Below are 17836 nucleotides of genomic sequence, written 5' to 3'. Positions count from 1 at the left end.
CAAGTACTAGAAGTTCCAAAATACTAAACCAATGCTAGGCTAATTTGCATTCAAATATAAGTTACAAAATACTATTCAAAATACTAGCCATAACTATCTAGTCTTCATTTTTTTCGTGGATCTTTAAAAGGGAGGTGCAGTGGAGCCAAATTCTTTAAAGTTTGGTGGTGCTCTGAAACTTGGTTCCTTGATTCCTTGTTTGAGTTCTGGTGTTGGGATAAATTGGAACAACCTAGCTGCTGTGCCCGCACTAGTTGCTGTCTGTGTCTCAAGAGAAATGCTAATGGACTTAGTTGATTTTGTAGCTATCTTTGGTTGGGTTAATGGGGCTTGGATTGTGGCCACAATGGGTGGAAGTAACGGCCCATGAACTTGAGGTGTTAATGGCTTACGAATTAGCTGTTTCTTCCTGAATGATGCAGGAGTTTGTGGACCATTTATCATATTTTGCAAGACATAGTTGGTTACAGTTGTGGTTGGGCTGGGGCAGTTGGACTAGGTATAGATGGGTTTGGTACAAGTGATCCATTGGCATTTTCACCACTTTGTCCATTGATGTTTTGAGTCTGCTTTTTTTACCAAAGATAATGTGGATTAGAGAATGAACATTATACTAAAATTTTAGTCATAATGTTAACTTCTTCACTACTGTTACCTCATTCGTAGGAGCAGATTGTGATAATGGAATTTCTTCTCCTGTTTATGAAAGTGTCACTGAAGTAATATTTTTTGGTAACTTCTTCTTATGCTTCCTTGCTTTAGCCTATAATTTTTGCACAATGTTAGGGTTAACCTATTTTAAGTCACACCATAATTTGATAACACAAATTAGTCATAAACTTACCACAGGATCTATAACCGCAGAGGGAGCAGTACCAGATTTAGGTGCAACATTAGCTTGGTTATCACCCTATAATCAAAAATAAGATATTTAGTACACATAAACCCTCATTAAACTATTTGCAAGACACATAAACCCCTTCGATACTCACACTATGAAACATTTAAATTCCCATAACTCTTAATACTAGCATAAGTATTGTACCTTTGGATGTCTTGCCTTCTTCTTCTTTGTCTGCCAATTGGGATTCTTTGGAGCTCTCTTACATGTCTTGTAATAGTGACCTTTTTTCTCTGCATTTACTACATATCACCTTGAAGGCCTTCTTTATCTTCTCCCTATTAGTTGGCTCTCAGACACAAGATCAGTAGTTCTTCTCTTCTTAGGACGACCAGGGAGTCTCTTGATGGCAAGTGCCACTGGCCTAAGAGCATATGATGTCTCCTAAAATTTCTCACTATTTACAGGTTGAATAATACCATAAGTTGCATGCATGGCATCTATGGTAAGCCACTCATGCACAAAATTTTCAGGCTTCAAGTTAAGCTTTCGCAGCCTTGAGATTGCAGCAACTGCATGTTTACATGACATGTCTGCAATAAATTACATTATTACATGTGTACTTAATAAAAACAACAAATTGGACTTTACAAGTGCAGGGATTTTTTTTAGATTCACCCCAAGCTTGCTTTGCCGTCTTTGAACCTCAAAGATAACTCGTTCATTGTCTCCAGTCCACTTGGTACTTTCAGGCTTAATAAATTCATCCAATCTTTGCTGTTGCACAGGAGCCAATTTTTCATGATAATTACTTAACCTTTTCTCATGTCCAGTCATTTTTTTCATTATATAACACTGCAAATTCTCACACATTGTCAATATCGACTTGCTCCTATACTCCATAATCTTTGCATTTCAAATCTCACACATATTGTTGGTGATGTTATCAACCTTCGGATAGTAAGAGAATTGACTTTAGTCCATGCAGATTCACGAAATTTGGAGAGATACTCCCACGCAGGCTGGTTAATTGATTTCAACTTGTCCATATTTGCATGAAACTTTGGAGTTGTTGTACTCCTTGCACATTCCCATACTAAACCCTTAGATTGTTTGTCTTTTTATTACTTAACAAATTTTTTCCGGATGTGGACGACACAGTTCCTGTGATGCGCCCCTGGCATAACTTCTTGAAGAGCAACCTCCAATCCCTTCCAAACAATAGACACGCAATCATTGGATTAATAATTCAGACATGCATCAGATCAATAATTAACACATTAATGAACACATTAATAAAATGAACACAAAATTAATTAACACATTAATAATTAACGTACCTTCTACTGATCAGAAATAAAATTCCAGCCAAATTCAGTGCATGAGCCTAGGTCCTCCTGGAGGAGAGTTAGGAGCCACCTCCATGCTTCAGTACATTCACTATCAACCACAGCGTAAGCAATGACGAAGAAGTGGTTGTTAGCATCTTGAGCAACGGCTGAAAGGAGGTGGCCACCAAAGTAACCCTTCAGGTGACAGCCATCTAGCTTGATTAAAGGACGACATCCTGCCTTGAATCCACGCTTGTATGCATATAATGATATGTATATCTTGTCAAACATAGGTGGTGATTCAAGTTGGGGAATCACATCCACTATAGCTGTTGACCCTGGATTACTCCTATGAAGCTCAGACAAGTAATCTCTAACCTTTTCAAATTGTTCCTTTTCATTTTCTATAACCTCCTCTCTAGCTGCCTTCAAAGCTCTGCTGATCATTTTATAGTGGATATGCAGATTATAGTCATCTTTCATGTGCTCTAATGCCTCCTTAGGTGATAGCTGCGACTGTGTGACCAACCTCTTCACTAGCTTGCTTGTGACCCATGATCTACTTGCCATATTACTTGTCAGATTTCTACTACATGTGTGCTCCTTAACATATGTTTTGACTTGAAAATACATTTTCTGACTGTTCCAGGAAGTTAGGATTAACCAAGGACAGCCCTCTTCCACGCAATTTGCTCTCACTCTATACTTTTCATTTTTTATATACTCTAACTTTTTCCCTTCAAAAACAAACATGTCGTTCAATGCTTGCTTGAATTGTGTCATGGTGTCAAATATTTCTCCAACTTCAAAATTCACCTCACCATTATCAGTGTCATCATCAAATTCATGAAATTTAGGCCTTCTGTCCTCCTCATCAGACAAAATTGGAGAGTTAAATGCTTCTGACTCATACTGATATGACTTGTCAATATCAGAATCTACCTCCTCCACAATGGGTTCATCATTGGCCCCTGCTTTAAGCACTTTGTTTGGCCTTTCATTCTCACCCATAGTATCATTACAATTTGGACATTCCTCTCCAGCATGTTGGCCTTGCTTTGGCCCATTTACAGCCCATCCCTTTTCAAGATATGCCTTCTTGTCCTCCCCACATATTTTTTATTTTTCTTCTTCTTGATTTTAGGAGATAGGCCATCATCATCATTAGCTTTTTTCCTTCACAGGTGTCATTGTTTTTTTTTTCTAGGTGTTGCTCTTTTCTTTTTAGGTGTCATTGTCTTCTTTTTGGGTATATCCTTCTTACTCGTATTTCTGAGCCTGTTCCTTGACTTTAACTCCTCACTACTACTGCTGCTTAGTGTCTTATAACCAGGTGGGGGAGGCTTATAAGCCTCGTCTTCAGCGCTCTCATAGCCATCATCAGTGGAAGAATCATTTAACTCTACAAGAACATCTCCTACTTCATTCACAAATGACTGGCTCACAGGATGATCAAAATATACATGCAACTCATTAGTTTCCAAATTCGCCGTCTTATTATCACATATATGGTTAATTTCTTTGTCACCTTTCAATATGTGGAGGCCAGCCTCTAGGTAAGGGGCAGTGGGGTCTTGCCAATACATGATCTTGTACTCTGTATATCCTAAACCTTTGAACAGGTCCTCTAAATCCTTAAAATTAACAAAGTCAATGTCCAATTTGAAAAATCTCTCCACCTTACCATCAAGGTAGCAGAGCATTTTATTTTTGTCTCTTTCAAATCACCCCCCATGGTGAAATAGTAGTATAATCTTAACAGACATCTGCAATATATAAACTTTACTCAATAATTCACAAATAAATTATAATTAACAGACATTAATATTCCCAAAACAGATAAAAATTTTTTACTTGAACTAATAATCCAACTCTAGTGAAAGTGACTGTTCTTTATAAATGTAAAACAATACAGATATTATACTGTATGGTGGTCCATAGAAAAAATACTTGCTTCAAATAAACAAACGAAGGACTACAATGATGTGGTCTACAAACGGTTGAAAAAACTCACCTCCAAGAATGGAAGTGCAGCTCCGTCAACAACACGTCACCACCTCCATCAGCAAACACCACGTCTTCATCCTCATTGGCTCTCCTTATTCGTTGTTTCTGGCGGGAAGTCTGATCGTCTCTAGGGTTGACGGTAATTCTTTGTGTGAGATAAAAGCAAAAAGTGAGAGTGTGTGATATGTCAGGGAGAGAATGAGGAATGTATGTTAGAATCTGATTCCATCCTGCATCAAAACGGCAACGTTTTTTATGATTTTGCAAGAACCTAATTGTCTCATCAAATTGTTTGAATTCACGTCAGATAGTTACCGTTATACATAGAATTTTTCAGTTATATTTTATGGAAGAACTGTTACAGGATCCTTTCGATTACACAGAGAGAATAAATAAGAACCGCATTATTATTTTCTAATAGTCAGAAGTCATCAAGTCCTTTTCATAAATGGTTAGAGATAAAAAAGAGTTTACTCTTTCATTTATAGTAGAGAATATTACTACTACAATATAATGCACTGATTCCCTAGTTACTTTCTCAACATATTTCTCACTTATCAAGTCCCGTATATTAATTAGGGCTTACCCTACCCCTTAGCTCATGCAAAACTTAATGAAAACTTAAAAGTAATGCATGCATGACTTTCTTTAATACATAGATTACTTATCTAGCTAAAAATATTTTATTACGTGAAAATAGAAAAAATATTTTATCTTTCATATAAAGAATCAAACATCTTTTCTATTTGATTACTTTACATAGGTAATTAATTTTAATGAAAAACAGCGCCCTCCATAATTGCCTTAGAATCCTCCAACAGGAACCACAACCACGTCTTCTTTATCCTCCTCTTGTTGCTTCTTCTACATTGTTCCACCACTCCCCAAATTAAAACACTAAATTCCAAAAAACGCTTCTTCCAGTACGGATGAGCCAGCCTTGATGAGTTTGTGCTGCTTCTGTATCTATACCAACTGTTAACTCAAAGTTAGTTAGTTAGTTAGAAGAAGAAGTAATAGTTTCGAGAACCTTGAAGGCAGAGCGAGCAACATAGCCAAGGCGTTTAAGGTTCAATGAAACTTGAACATTTTCTTTTCGGGCTAATGTTTAAAAGAATTTAGAGAAAAAGACAAATTAGTCCCTGACCTTTTAAGTCGTGGACATTTTCGTCCCTGACTATTGGAAAATACTTTTAGGTCCCTAACGTCCCTAAAAATTAGACGGATCAGTCCGTCCGTCCATAAACTACCGTCAGACCCGACGGAAAAGGCTGACTTGGCTCCCCCTCTGCTTACCTGGCTTAACGGCGTTCTCACGTGGCACGTTAGTGGGATGGAACTTTTGAAAAAGGGACACATAAGTCCTTGTCACTCAAAACGACGTCGTTTTGTGTGCTGCCCCTTATATACACTCTCATCCCTTTCCTTGTGTACAATGCCTATTACACCCATAGAGTTTTTACAGAATTACATTAAACCCTAAGGAAGACCAAAGATCAAACGTAGGAATACTATGGTTCTCCCTCCAAAAAAAATACCATCCAGACTGAGAAGGTTCCGATGTGCATTTATTGTCGAAGAGGGAGAACCATATACTCTGTTTCTTGTCTTCTTTATAGAGATTCCCTTCGTCATCAGTGATTCTTTCAGTTTTATTCCTTCTTTGTTGAGATGCCTACTGATGAAAAAATCGAGTGTTCTTGTTCCCCTCTTTCAACAAGTTCACACGTGATCTTTGGGCCCATTTAATCTCTTCTTGATAGAAGAGTTCGTTTAAGTCTGCCTGTGCCTTTTTCAAATTCAGAATTGTTTCTTCAATTGAAAAGATTATATATATATATATATATATAAATGACAAATGAACATTACATGTAAGGCAATGTCATTGAAAAGCATTCCCCTGCAGAAACATTCTTCACAAACTGCTCCTTCAGCTTCTTGTTATTTGTAAATATATATGCAGCCAGAGGCTTTGTTCCTAAATTGATCATATCAAAACTTTCTTCCAATTTATTCACCTGTTACCCAAAAATCATGTATCATCATTATTGATCTTCCAAAGCAGCACATATCAATTACTATTGCAGATTGATAACAAATTGCAAAAACAATGTCATATAAAATAGTTATTTAGGTGCCTTGATTGAATTATTCCTACCGTGATGATGGGAAGCAATGGACCAAATATCTCCTCACTCATGATCAGAGAATCATGTGGAACATCCAATGATAAAATGGTTGTGATTTACAATTCTCGATATATTTTTTGATTCCAACGGATTCTCTTCAAAAAAGTTCTCCAACTCAGTCTCCATTCTTGCAATGCTTTGCTACACTTTCTTAGTTTCTCTTCAATCTGATCATAGTTCACAACCCAGCTTCTTTTGATAATCTCTTTGCATTCAGAATCTCTAAGCCACATTCTTCGAATATGAAAATATATGGCCTCTTCCTTTTTAAGCTCTCCCCATGAACATCGATTAGGATTGGACAATGGTTTGATCTGTATCTTTGAAAATGCTTTACCACTCTTTCTAGGAATGCTTCCTTTCAATTTATTATTGCCACTGCTCTATCTAGCTTTTCTTGAATATTTGCTTCTCCAACCTGATTGTTAGACCAAGTGTAAGCATATCCTACAAAGCCTAAATCTAGTAATTGATTCACTTGAAGAGATTCCCATTTACCTGAGTATAAGTCATTGGCAGACAACAGTAGCAATAATGGTATGAGAAACAGCTCCGAAATAAAGATGGAAAATCATAATCTGCAAGGTTGGGGCAAATGGGTTCTTCGGATGTAAAACCTGAAAAAGGTTGATGTCATTTCCCATTCCATCTGAAATCGAAAAGAATCGAATGGGAAAAACACTTACGGAGCTGATTCCAACGGCGAAGATCGGGATAGGACCAGGCTTCTGGTCAGGAGAAGCGGCAGCTTTTGCAGCGCGGTAAGCTTCTGGCGGCATGATGCCGTAAACAACGGAGACATTAACTCCAGCCTTCTCCCAAATGGCCCCGTCCTGAAGAACCCTGCTGATGCCGCCACCGCCGCTGGGCCTGGACCAAACGTCATCTTTGAAGTTGGCCCCGCCATCGGCAGCCTCAAGGGCGGTGCAGACGGGTCCTTACAGAAGAGGAGGAGGAAGAAGAATGGGCTATTTAGGGCCAAACGGGAAACGACGTAGTTTTAGAGTTGAGGGACTTATTTGTCCAATTTTTGAAACTATCCTATTGACTCATCAGTCTACGTGTGTATCTATGACGCCAAGTCATCAAAATGGAAGCCAGGTCAGCCTTTTCCGTCGGGTCTGACGGTGGCTTATGGACGGAAGGACTGATCTGTCTAATTTTTAGGAACGTCAGGGACTTAAAAGTATTTTCCAATGGTCATGGACAAAAATGTCCACGGGTTAAAAGGTTAGGGACTTATTTGTCATTTTCTCAAGAATTTAATTTAGATACGTAATATGACATTAATAAAAATATTTACCTTTTATATTATCATCCAAAAAACAAATATATTAAATCTGTTATTGTATTAAAATTAAACTCTTATCTTCTAATTAGGTGGCCCTGAACCTCTTTAGTTTTTACTCTTCTTAAGAAAATAAACCAAACAGAACAACTGGTAGAATGTGACAAAGATATAGAAAAAGATCAACAATAAAAGGAATCAACAACACTTTCCTATTTCTTTGCTATGCTGTCATGTTCATTGGAGAGTTCTACTTACATTCAAGAAATTGAAAGAACATATTTAAGTTCCTACCATAACAATCTTATTCTTTCAAATCATTTACAAATGCCAACACCTCAATGCAACTAAAAGGCTGGCAATGAATTTGGTGAGAGAATATTACAAGGGAATTGAATCAAAATGTACAAGTTCGTTGCATAAGTCAACAACATCAACCATTTCTTCCTACATAATCACAAGGACGGCACCAACACTGAGTTCTCCAGCAGAAGCTTCTGGAGTCTTCATGGTAAGAGCCCAGTTCTTGCCATGCCCATGCTGCTTGGCTTGGTGGTGACACCAGTAAGCATGTGCAGTCAAAACCCTATTGAACAGATCCTGGGGAACTGGCTCTCCTCTCCTTTGTTGAGGCGAAATTTTCGCAGTGTGCACTAATGTTTTCCATTTATCCTGAATACATGAATAGGCCAAATCAAGGATAGGTTTTAACTTAGGATGTTACACTTTAAGACTTCGGACAAACCCAAGCTCAAACCGTCTATACTGATTGATTACTTTTGAAATTGAACCTTTCTAGCTTTCATAATACCACGTTTAAAAGCCGAGATGAGATCAGAGTCTGGTGTCATTCCTTTGGAAGACATTTCCTTAAGCAGTGTATCAGCTTTCTCCATGTTCCCTCGGATACAAAACCCAGAAATCATAGCACTATATGTTACAGTATCTGGTTGTATTCCTCTGTCAACCATCTCATCGAAGAGGCTAATAGCATCTTGAAAGTTAGCCGCCCTTATTTGACCATCAATCAAAACAGTGTAACTAACAACATCTTGAGTTATTTCCATTTGCTGCATCTCTCTCCAGAGGGAAGTAACGTCCCATGTTCTTTTTCCACTTGGAGACAAGAAATGCCTTCTTAAATTTGCTTTCAAGTTCCCATCAAGTATAACTGTATACGTAACGACATCAGGTTTTATCCCTTTTCTCTTCATATCCTCAAAGAGTTCATGGGCCTTTTGCAAGTAGTTAATCCTACAATATGTATTTATCATAATTGTGTAAGTTATTAAATCAGGCGTAAATCCTTTCTTGATGAATAAATGAAACAAAGAACGAGCATATTCCAATTTCCCATCTTGGCACATAGCAGCTATTGCTTTATAATACATTATTTTGCCAAGTCCCACGTTAAGAGCCATCACTGTGTCTAAAAGCATAATAGCTTCTTGGATGCCATCTGCCTTGCAGAGTTTATCAAGTAGCTTAAAACAGGAACCTTTAGAAATATTTCCTTGGTTTGACAGAATAAGGAATAGTTCATAGGATTTTTTGATAAGGTTTGCTTCACAGTAGCCATTCACCATGGCGAAATCGACTTCAATGCTCCTATCTTCCAACCTGATAAAATGTCTCGGCTTCCACTACCTTCCCCGCTGAACATAAACCTTCGATGATCCTCTTGTGTGTAATGGAGTTTGGCTTCACACCTTGAGTCTCCATTTCGTCCAAAAGGTCAACTGCATCCTGAGCCCAGCCAATTCTAGACAAACCAGCGGCAATAACATTATATGTGACAATATCAGCCTTCAAACCTTTCTCTTTCATTTCTCTGATCATAGCAAAGGCATCAACAAGTTGACGTCGAAGGAAGCATCCATTTATAAGGGTTGTATAGTGCTTAATATCTAAAACCATACGCTTAGCTTTCATGTCTTCCACCATGTCCAATGCATCGTCCACTTCCCCCAACTTACACAAAGCGCTGAATACAATGTTGTAGGCCACCTCATCAAGAAACATGCCTGATTTCTTAAATTCTTTGAACAGTTGAACCACATCCATAGTAAGGCCCATCTCAACCAAGCACTGGAGGATGTAGCTAACAATCACGCAATTCTTTTTATACCTCTTGAACGCATGTCTTCATATAGGTCTAAAGCTTTTGACAGTTTATGACTTTTACAGTACCCATAGGTCAATGCTGAATAAACATGCTGACAAACCATCCCCTTCTTTATCATATTTGAAAACATAATCTCAGCTCCAACCAACTTCATCTCACTACAAAACCCCCGGACAATGACTATGTAAGCATAAGGGTCTACAGGCATTCACCCTTCTACATGCTTGGAGGACTTCATATCCCGAATTAGACCTCATATTGTTGCAAAGCCCCTCAATATAAGCCGTGTAACAATACGAATCAGGCCTTACCCCTGCTTCTTCCATCTCCTTGAACACATAAACTGCCTTTTCCAGTTCACACTTCTTACAGAATGCCTTTATCACAATAGCATAAGTGTAATGGTTAGGACACAAACCAAGTCTCTTGAGTTGACTATAAATTGCCAACACCATATCAACCTTACCATTCTCAACCAACCTATTTATAAGAAAGTTACAAGTAAGGATATTCGGCACAACACTGTGCCTCCTAGTTGGGGACAAGAAATCAATGGCCTCGTCAAACATTTTAAGAACAATACAAGCTTTAACATACGCATCAATTGCTCTAAGCATGTAATTGTGATTCCCACCATTAACACCACCATCATCCAATAGTAACTCAAACAAGTCATGGATTTCAAATGAAGGGTGCTGTTTAGACAGTGCAATAAGATCAAGGAACACGAAAGTCAACCTTCTATTCAAGCCCCAGTAGCAGAAAATCCTGATGATTGCTGCATAGGTTGAAATGTTCTCAGGGAACCCCACAAATTGTTGTTGCTTCAGTTGAGTGAAGAATGAAAAAGCAAGAGAAGGATTGTTCTGCAAACTTTTCACAATGTGAAAACTTTCTTCTTTTATGTTGTCGTTGGTGATGTTATTGCTGCTACAATAAGAAGAAGATGATGACGAAGAAGAATGCTCACTTTCACTGAAATCGTTGTGTGAATCGTTGAAGTGTGCAAGTGCAGCAGTTGAAGCAAACTTGAATTTGAACTTGGAGCTGTGAGTGAACTTGGTGATGGGGAACTTGAAAAGAAGCCACTTGGAAGATTAATATTGAGCAACACCAACAGCAAAACTCGGTTTTGTTCTGACAACAAAAACTGTGGCAGAGAGAGAGAGAGACAAAGCACCAGGTATTATGAGTAGCTGCTTAGGGAAACCAAGCTTCCGAAAACTGGAGTAGACACTAGACATCAAACCTAGCAAGAAGAAATACATATCAAATTGCACACTACAAGTTAAAGATATTCTGGTATGTAGTATTAGTATTAGTTCTAATACAGCAATCTAACAGCAAAACTTGATCATACTCAATTGCCATAACACCATCTATAGAATGAATCAAAATTTTGTACAACCTCAATTTTTGGCTTTACAACAGAAAACATGCTTCAATGATAATCGTACAATACAAAGTCTTGTGCTGAAAATAAGCTAGTGCAAAATAATCCAATGATTTTTTGTTTCTTTTCTCGCCTAATGTTCCAAATATACTACTTCTTGGCTCTATTATCAATGCCTAATCCAATTTTCTTTAACAAGCATACATAGTTTAACCTTTAGAACAAGTTCAGATTCATAGGAATTGGTATAAATAAAAACTATCAGCAGCAGCAGCAACAATAGATAACTAAATTAGAAGCAACAACAACACGTATAGCAGCTACAATTCAATAATGCACTGCAAGGATTCAGCTAAGCAGAAGCAACAACACATCATTATCAGCTAAAAGCTAAGTAGCAAAAAAGAGAAAGCAGAGCAGCATATTGGTTCAACTAATGAATCACTAGTTGAACCGCTAGAATTGGTTCCATGTAAATAAACAATATAAAATAATCAAAAACCTAGAATCAAAATTTAAAATACATATCTTTACTAATATTTTAAGAAAATCAAGTCTCGAATTCTAAAAATAACTAATAAAAAGACATAAAATTAATCAGTACTAATACAATAGTGTCTTAATTTGACACAATAAGAATAACAATCCATGAACTATATCCAATGGTGTTTCTGATGATATATTTGACGAAGCCATCCTAAAACAATATGAAACAGCAACAATATAAATCAGCAGTTATCCTAAATTCACATAACCTAATCAACCTATCCCTATCCAACAATATAAATTATAAATTCACAGCAACCCAACAACATAGCACAGCAACAAAAACAATAATAAACACCAAATCAGTAAAAGAAAAAACAGTAATCCACCATTAAACCTATATATTACACTGCCAAAAATCAACGATTTATAATCAATACGTATAATCATCAACAAGTTATAATCAACCACAATAAAAGTATAAACAGGTTCATAATCAACATCAATAATCATTCATAAGTAAAATAAAAAAAACATACCTGACCGGCTGAATCTGATGCAGAACGCGGGCAGAGAAGAGAGAAACCAAGCTGTCCAAGCAAGGCGAAGCAGAGACTAGCGAGGGCGAGGCAGCAGCGACGGTGAGCTACTCCCGGACGAGGGCGCGACGATGAGGACGAGAGACGCACAGGCGAGACACAGACCAGGTGAACCATAGACAGAGGGCGACGACGCAGACCAGGCGAGCCACTGACGGAGGGCGACGACGCATTGACGGAGACGCGGTGAGAGCCGGCGAGACGAGGCAGAGGAGCCGGCAAAACGTGGCACCAACCGTACAGTTGGGGTGGCCGGTAGTTTTCTTGTGAGTGTGAGACTGAGAGAGGGCCTTTGGTATGGAGGCTTGTGCGTTTGAGAGAGTTAGGGCGCCTTCCAGCAATTAGGTTTTTTTTTTTTTTCTGTTCTTTTTAGAATTTCCAAAACCTCGTTTTGGCGCGGGGGTGGTTTTTTTAACGAATCCGAACCGGCCGGTTCAAATCAGTTTCTACCGTTTTTTTTTTTGTGCAGTCAGATACCTAAATTCAATCGGCTTAATAATTGGTTTTTCAATTTTCCAGTCCAACAGGCTAGTTCGATTCTTCTAACAACTGTGATTGAAATTATCATATTTCATGTTAAAATTATAAAAAAAAAATTCATGTTAAAAGCCTTTTGTCAATTTAGGTAAATATTTTTTACTAAGTAATTATGATTGAAATTTTAAGAATCTTCAATTTCATCTGTTAAATCATTGAAAAAAAAAGTTGAATACATACTTTAATTTGAGAGCAAAAGAGTTTAATTTTTGTAATTTTTTAATCTTTTTCGACTAAAATTTTTTTATAGACCTGAATCGTAATTTTTATGGAAAAATAATTACAGAAGTAGTTTTAATATATTGGAATCAAAATTCTAAAATTACTATTTATATTTGAGTATGACATCTGTTAAATCCTAAAATCCAAATAAAAAAGTGTCTCCAATTTTATTTTTATTTAATTTCAAATAAAATTTAATAATAACTTATTTAATTCAATATTTATAACAAATTAACAATAAATAAGATTATCGTTATATAAATTATTTAAATTTGAGTTGATTTTATATGATTCTTTTAACTGTGTTAATTTTACATCAATAATCCTTTTAAGTGAGGGAACATCCTGATTTCTGCCCTAATTTTTCAATTCTTATTGAGGGTAAAAGGAAGGTATAATAAACATTTGGTGCGAATTTGTTTTCTGCCATTGTGTGGAAAATAATAATAACAATAATAATAATAATAATAATAATAATAATAATAATAATAGAAAAAATCTACACTATATATGCATTGTATTTTAAAAAGTAAAACATATTTTAAAAAGGATTAGGTTATCAATGATAAATTGTGATTGATATCAATATCAATAATTAATTTTTATAATTATTTTTATACTACTAAAAATTACATATAGTATTTTTTTATGGTATAAAAAGGTTGTGATTCATAATATCTTTATGAAATTATATTGTATGAACACAAAATTAGTTATTTAATAAATTAAATTTTAATTAATATGTTTTATTTTCTACTCCTATTTTTATTCATTAATTGTTTTACTTTTTATATTTACAGTAAATATTGAATATAAAAAAATATTGATTGTTATATATTTTATTTATTTAGAGTCATAATTAAATTTGATATAATTATAGCAAATATCTACAATTAATAGTAACATGATACTATAATTTTAAGTTGTATAATATAATAAAAAAGAATGTAACAATTTATATCTGCTTCCTATATAACAGTAATATTATATATATTTATATATCTCCCCTTTTAGCTCTTTCCTAAAAATATTGGCATATAATTAATGTAGATAACATATATATTGAGCAAATATCTCCATTGAATTAATCATAAAGGTTAATAAAACATAATGGCATAATTTTTATCTAATTGTAGTAAATAACTCAATTAAAAATATTAGTTAATTATTATCGTGTATAATTAATATATATATATATATATATATATATATATATATATATATATATATATATATATATATATATAATGTGTAATAGTAAATTTTTATAATTATTTATCATTTAGAGAATTCATAATTTGGACATTGTTCTTTTTTTTATTTTTTTATTTTTCATACCTAATAGCTACTAGCTACGATTCTATCAATAGTATTATGTGATAAAAAATTTTGAAAAATAAAGGCAAGAATTATAAGGTTGTGGAAAGTCTCATCCAAATTTGACAAGAGCATGACGACTTACATAGAAATGGTTCTAATAGATGTTAAAGTTAGTTTATTATTTTTCATAATTCTTTAAGTAATGCTAGGTCCAATTTAAAAATAATTTAAATAAAAATTTATTTGATAAGTAAATTCTTGCAATCAAAGACAATGCCATTTAATAGTTTTATAAGTGCTAATAGATTTTATATTTAATTTGTTTTACAGTGTGATAAAATTTATTATTCAATCAAGAATTATTTGGCAAAGATATTTGAGAATGAACTGATTGAGTGGAAAGTCTACGTCTTCTCAAATTTCTTGATTGAGGAATCAAGATGAATTTATCTTCTGACTGCACACGTGCGTAGAATAACTTTTAAGAAGGAATTACATATAATAAATACGGTCGATAATCGTAAAATTTCTGACAATTATTTTAATTTTTTTGCTTATGCTGATATATTGAAACAAACAAATGAATAATCCAACTTATTTGGTATGTAGTTAATTTGTATTAATCTACACAAAACTATTTTTTATTTTAATTTTTGGCAAGAAATAATATAATAGCATTATTTTATCGATAATATAAATTTTAATAGTTTATTTATGCAAATGTTTAAAATTGTATTATGATTTTTTTAAAGGTATATCATTTTATTAATACATTGTTATTTTTATCGTTTAATATAAAATAAATTATAAAATTTCTTTAATTTATAAATAATTTATTATGTTATTTATTTATTTGTCCTTAATTTAATATTTTTATTTTTTTCAATTAGATATTATTAGACTCTTGATTGAAAAAGAAGAGCTTATATCATGATTAAAAATAGGAAAAAGTGACCATTACATTGTGGTTGATCTTCATGATTTGGAGTATGTGAAATTTTAATATTTTACATGAGATTTTATTTTGTAACAATTATCTATACATATGTAAATTATTTTATCTTTTTTATTATATATTACTACTTATTTCTCTTAATTCTTACTTTTATTTAGAAATAAGGAAAAATAAGGTGTATACTGTGAGATCAATTTACAACCCAATTGTTCAATTATCTACGTAATCATCAAATAATTGAATACATACTTATTCTCCAATTTGCAAAATTTAACAAAAACATTAATAAATATAACACCCCGAATTTTTGAAAAATGAAATAATTAGTTATTTATAATTTATTATTATATTTAAAGAAAATTATTTTTCTAGAGTAATTAAATAAATTTTATAATACTTTAAGATTAAAATTTATTAAAAGTTTTAAATTATTTTTATTATTCTAATAAGATATTTCAAATATATATATATATATATATATATATATATATATATATAAATTATTATTATTATTATTATTATTATTATTATTATTATTATTATTATTATTATTATTATTATATTATATTATATTATTTATTTATTTATTTTCCTTATGGCCGAAGCCAACAAAGAAACAAGAAGGAAAGCCAAACGTACGTGTATATATATATATATATATATAAACAAGACACCTGTTTTCTTTATATGCATAACCTTGACACATGTCTTCATTTAATAACCAATAATCCTTGATTATGAAGCATCACTAATCAGCTTTATTTTCACTTCATTCATCATCGCATAAACTTGAAAACAAAAGAAACAGAGAGGCCGAGAGTGTCTCTCGAAGAACCGCGACCTTTCATGAGCTTTTGGCTCCGATTTCTTTAAATCCGTAATTCCAATGAAAAATTTAATCCGGTAAAAGTGTTCGTATCCTCCTCCTCTACGTATTGGTGTCACTTTTGATCGATGGAAGTTGACGGTGATGTATCTCCTCTTCCCTTTGAGTTCGATTAACTGGAGTTCTAGGAAATACAAACGATTTTTTATGCTTTCTTCTTCAGCAGCTCAGTCAGAAAATTTTTCCGGAGCTTTCGAGGATTTTAGTTCCGTACGAAGGTAGGGGATTCTATTTTGAAATTAACTGTTTTAAACTATGAATGCCATGGAAGTCCAGTGAGTATTTGCAAATAATTTATGATTGTTTGGAATGACTGAATTTGATGAATATGTATTTGATTTCTTGATTGAAAAGAGTTTGAAAATGGTTCAGTTGGGACCCGAAAAAGGGTGGCTAACCCCGAATTTTAGGAGAAGTGTTGCCGAAATTTTATAAAAATATGAGGTTTTATTTGAAAATTTATTTTAAAAGATTTGAGCTCGGTTTATTAAGAAAAAGAATCTCTGCCACAGGAGACCAGAGAACAAGGATTTAAATAATATATTAATTAATGAAGCGTCTGTCACAGGAGAGCAGATGTGACATTGTTTGGGTTTTAGTGCCAAATGTAAAGTGGGGACGCCCACACACTGAGAACTGTTTTCCAGATGTACACTTATTGATTTGGAAAGTCACACTGTATGCGGCCTGGCCGTACGACTTAAAGTCACACTGTATGCGGCCTGGCCGTACGACTTATAAGCACACTGTATGCATCTGGAAAGCCATATCTGGGACTTGTGCCCGGGTAATGTCGGGAGCGGGTAGGCAACCGACACATGAGCTCATGGCCTGCATTAGGAATAGACATGCATCATGTTGTTTGCACATTTGTATTTGGTTGTGTTTGTTTGTTATATTTTCTCTGTGATTGTGCTGCTTGACTTGTTTGTCTTATTGCAATTTGTTTGTGTGTTGATCTGTTTCTTGTGCTATTAGTTGGTGTATTGAGGTGACTGAGAATTGGGCTTTGTTTTTAGTTCGAAAAATTAAAAAAAAAGTAATTAAGTATATGAAGTAAGAGTAAGAAGTATTTCCAAAGGTTTTAAAAAGAAGAAAATAGTTTTATTAAGTAAAGTTAATTATTTGCATGTTAATCATTACTTTTACGGCATTCCCATTTCCTACCGAGAACGTGTGGTTTGTTCTCACCCAAAATCTTCCACCCTTTCAGTGACACAGGTTCGAAGATTCAGTTAGAAGATGCAGACGACTAGTAGATTTACTTGTGACTCCTGTTAATTTTATAGAGTTTCCTCGCCCTTGTTGCTTTAAGTTTTATTTTATCCAGAGGGATAGGTATTGTATTTGAGTTTTATATTGAATTCATTTGTATAACATTTATTATTATTAATAATTGTGTGATTTGAATTACTAAAAATAATTTTCTGGTATTTTCTTATAAACTGAAATGCGATATCGACCTAAAGGCTCAATATTAAATAGTAAATAAGGAGAACAGGTTAGTAACTCCTTACTTTTGGTACGATCATGATGTGCTAAAGGTTAGGGTGTTACAGTAAACATATTGGTTTACCTTTTATTTAACATATTTGTTTATGTTCTATTTATAATCATATTATATCTATTTTTACGAATATATCTTTTTAGAAAATAC

At 34.1% G+C, this 17836-nt stretch overlaps 1 protein-coding gene and 2 long non-coding RNA genes across 4 annotated transcripts; 1 reads left to right on the top strand and 2 right to left on the bottom strand.

Annotated features, from left to right (window-relative positions):
- Window positions 1-2184: 2184 nt before the first annotated feature.
- On the bottom strand, window positions 2185-3183 carry LOC112805361 (uncharacterized). Its single transcript, XM_025847755.1, has one exon. The coding sequence runs from the start codon at window positions 3181-3183 to the stop codon at window positions 2185-2187; it is 999 nt and encodes a 332-aa protein (XP_025703540.1).
- Window positions 3184-6045: 2862 nt separating this feature from the next.
- LOC112698113 (uncharacterized) lies at window positions 6046-7339 on the bottom strand. 2 transcript variants are annotated; one of them, XR_003151381.3, is made up of 4 exons: window positions 7055-7339; window positions 6867-6985; window positions 6338-6786; window positions 6047-6197 (listed from the first exon to the last, which is right to left on the bottom strand). It is a non-coding gene; the product is annotated as an uncharacterized lncRNA (long non-coding RNA). The 2 variants fall into 2 exon arrangements; XR_011861952.1 differs by having other exon boundaries at window positions 6046-6197; window positions 6338-6985.
- An 8745-nt stretch (window positions 7340-16084) lies between these two features.
- On the top strand, window positions 16085-17599 carry LOC112698112 (uncharacterized). Its single transcript, XR_003151380.3, has 2 exons — window positions 16085-16397; window positions 17393-17599. It is a non-coding gene; the product is annotated as an uncharacterized lncRNA (long non-coding RNA).
- The last annotated feature ends 237 nt before the right edge of the window (window positions 17600-17836 follow it).

Source organism: Arachis hypogaea, chromosome 6, assembly GCF_003086295.3.
Source record: "Arachis hypogaea cultivar Tifrunner chromosome 6, arahy.Tifrunner.gnm2.J5K5, whole genome shotgun sequence".
Lineage (NCBI taxonomy): Eukaryota > Viridiplantae > Streptophyta > Magnoliopsida > Fabales > Fabaceae > Arachis > Arachis hypogaea.
The sequence above is the reverse complement of the archived record's forward strand: the minus strand, read 5'-3'. Positions and strand labels throughout refer to the sequence as shown.

Excerpts from the sequence above, each read along its gene's own strand:
- LOC112805361 (XM_025847755.1), bottom strand. The coding sequence starts at position 3,183 with ATGGGTGAGAATGAAAGGCCAAACAAAGTGCTTAAAGCAGGGGCCAAT.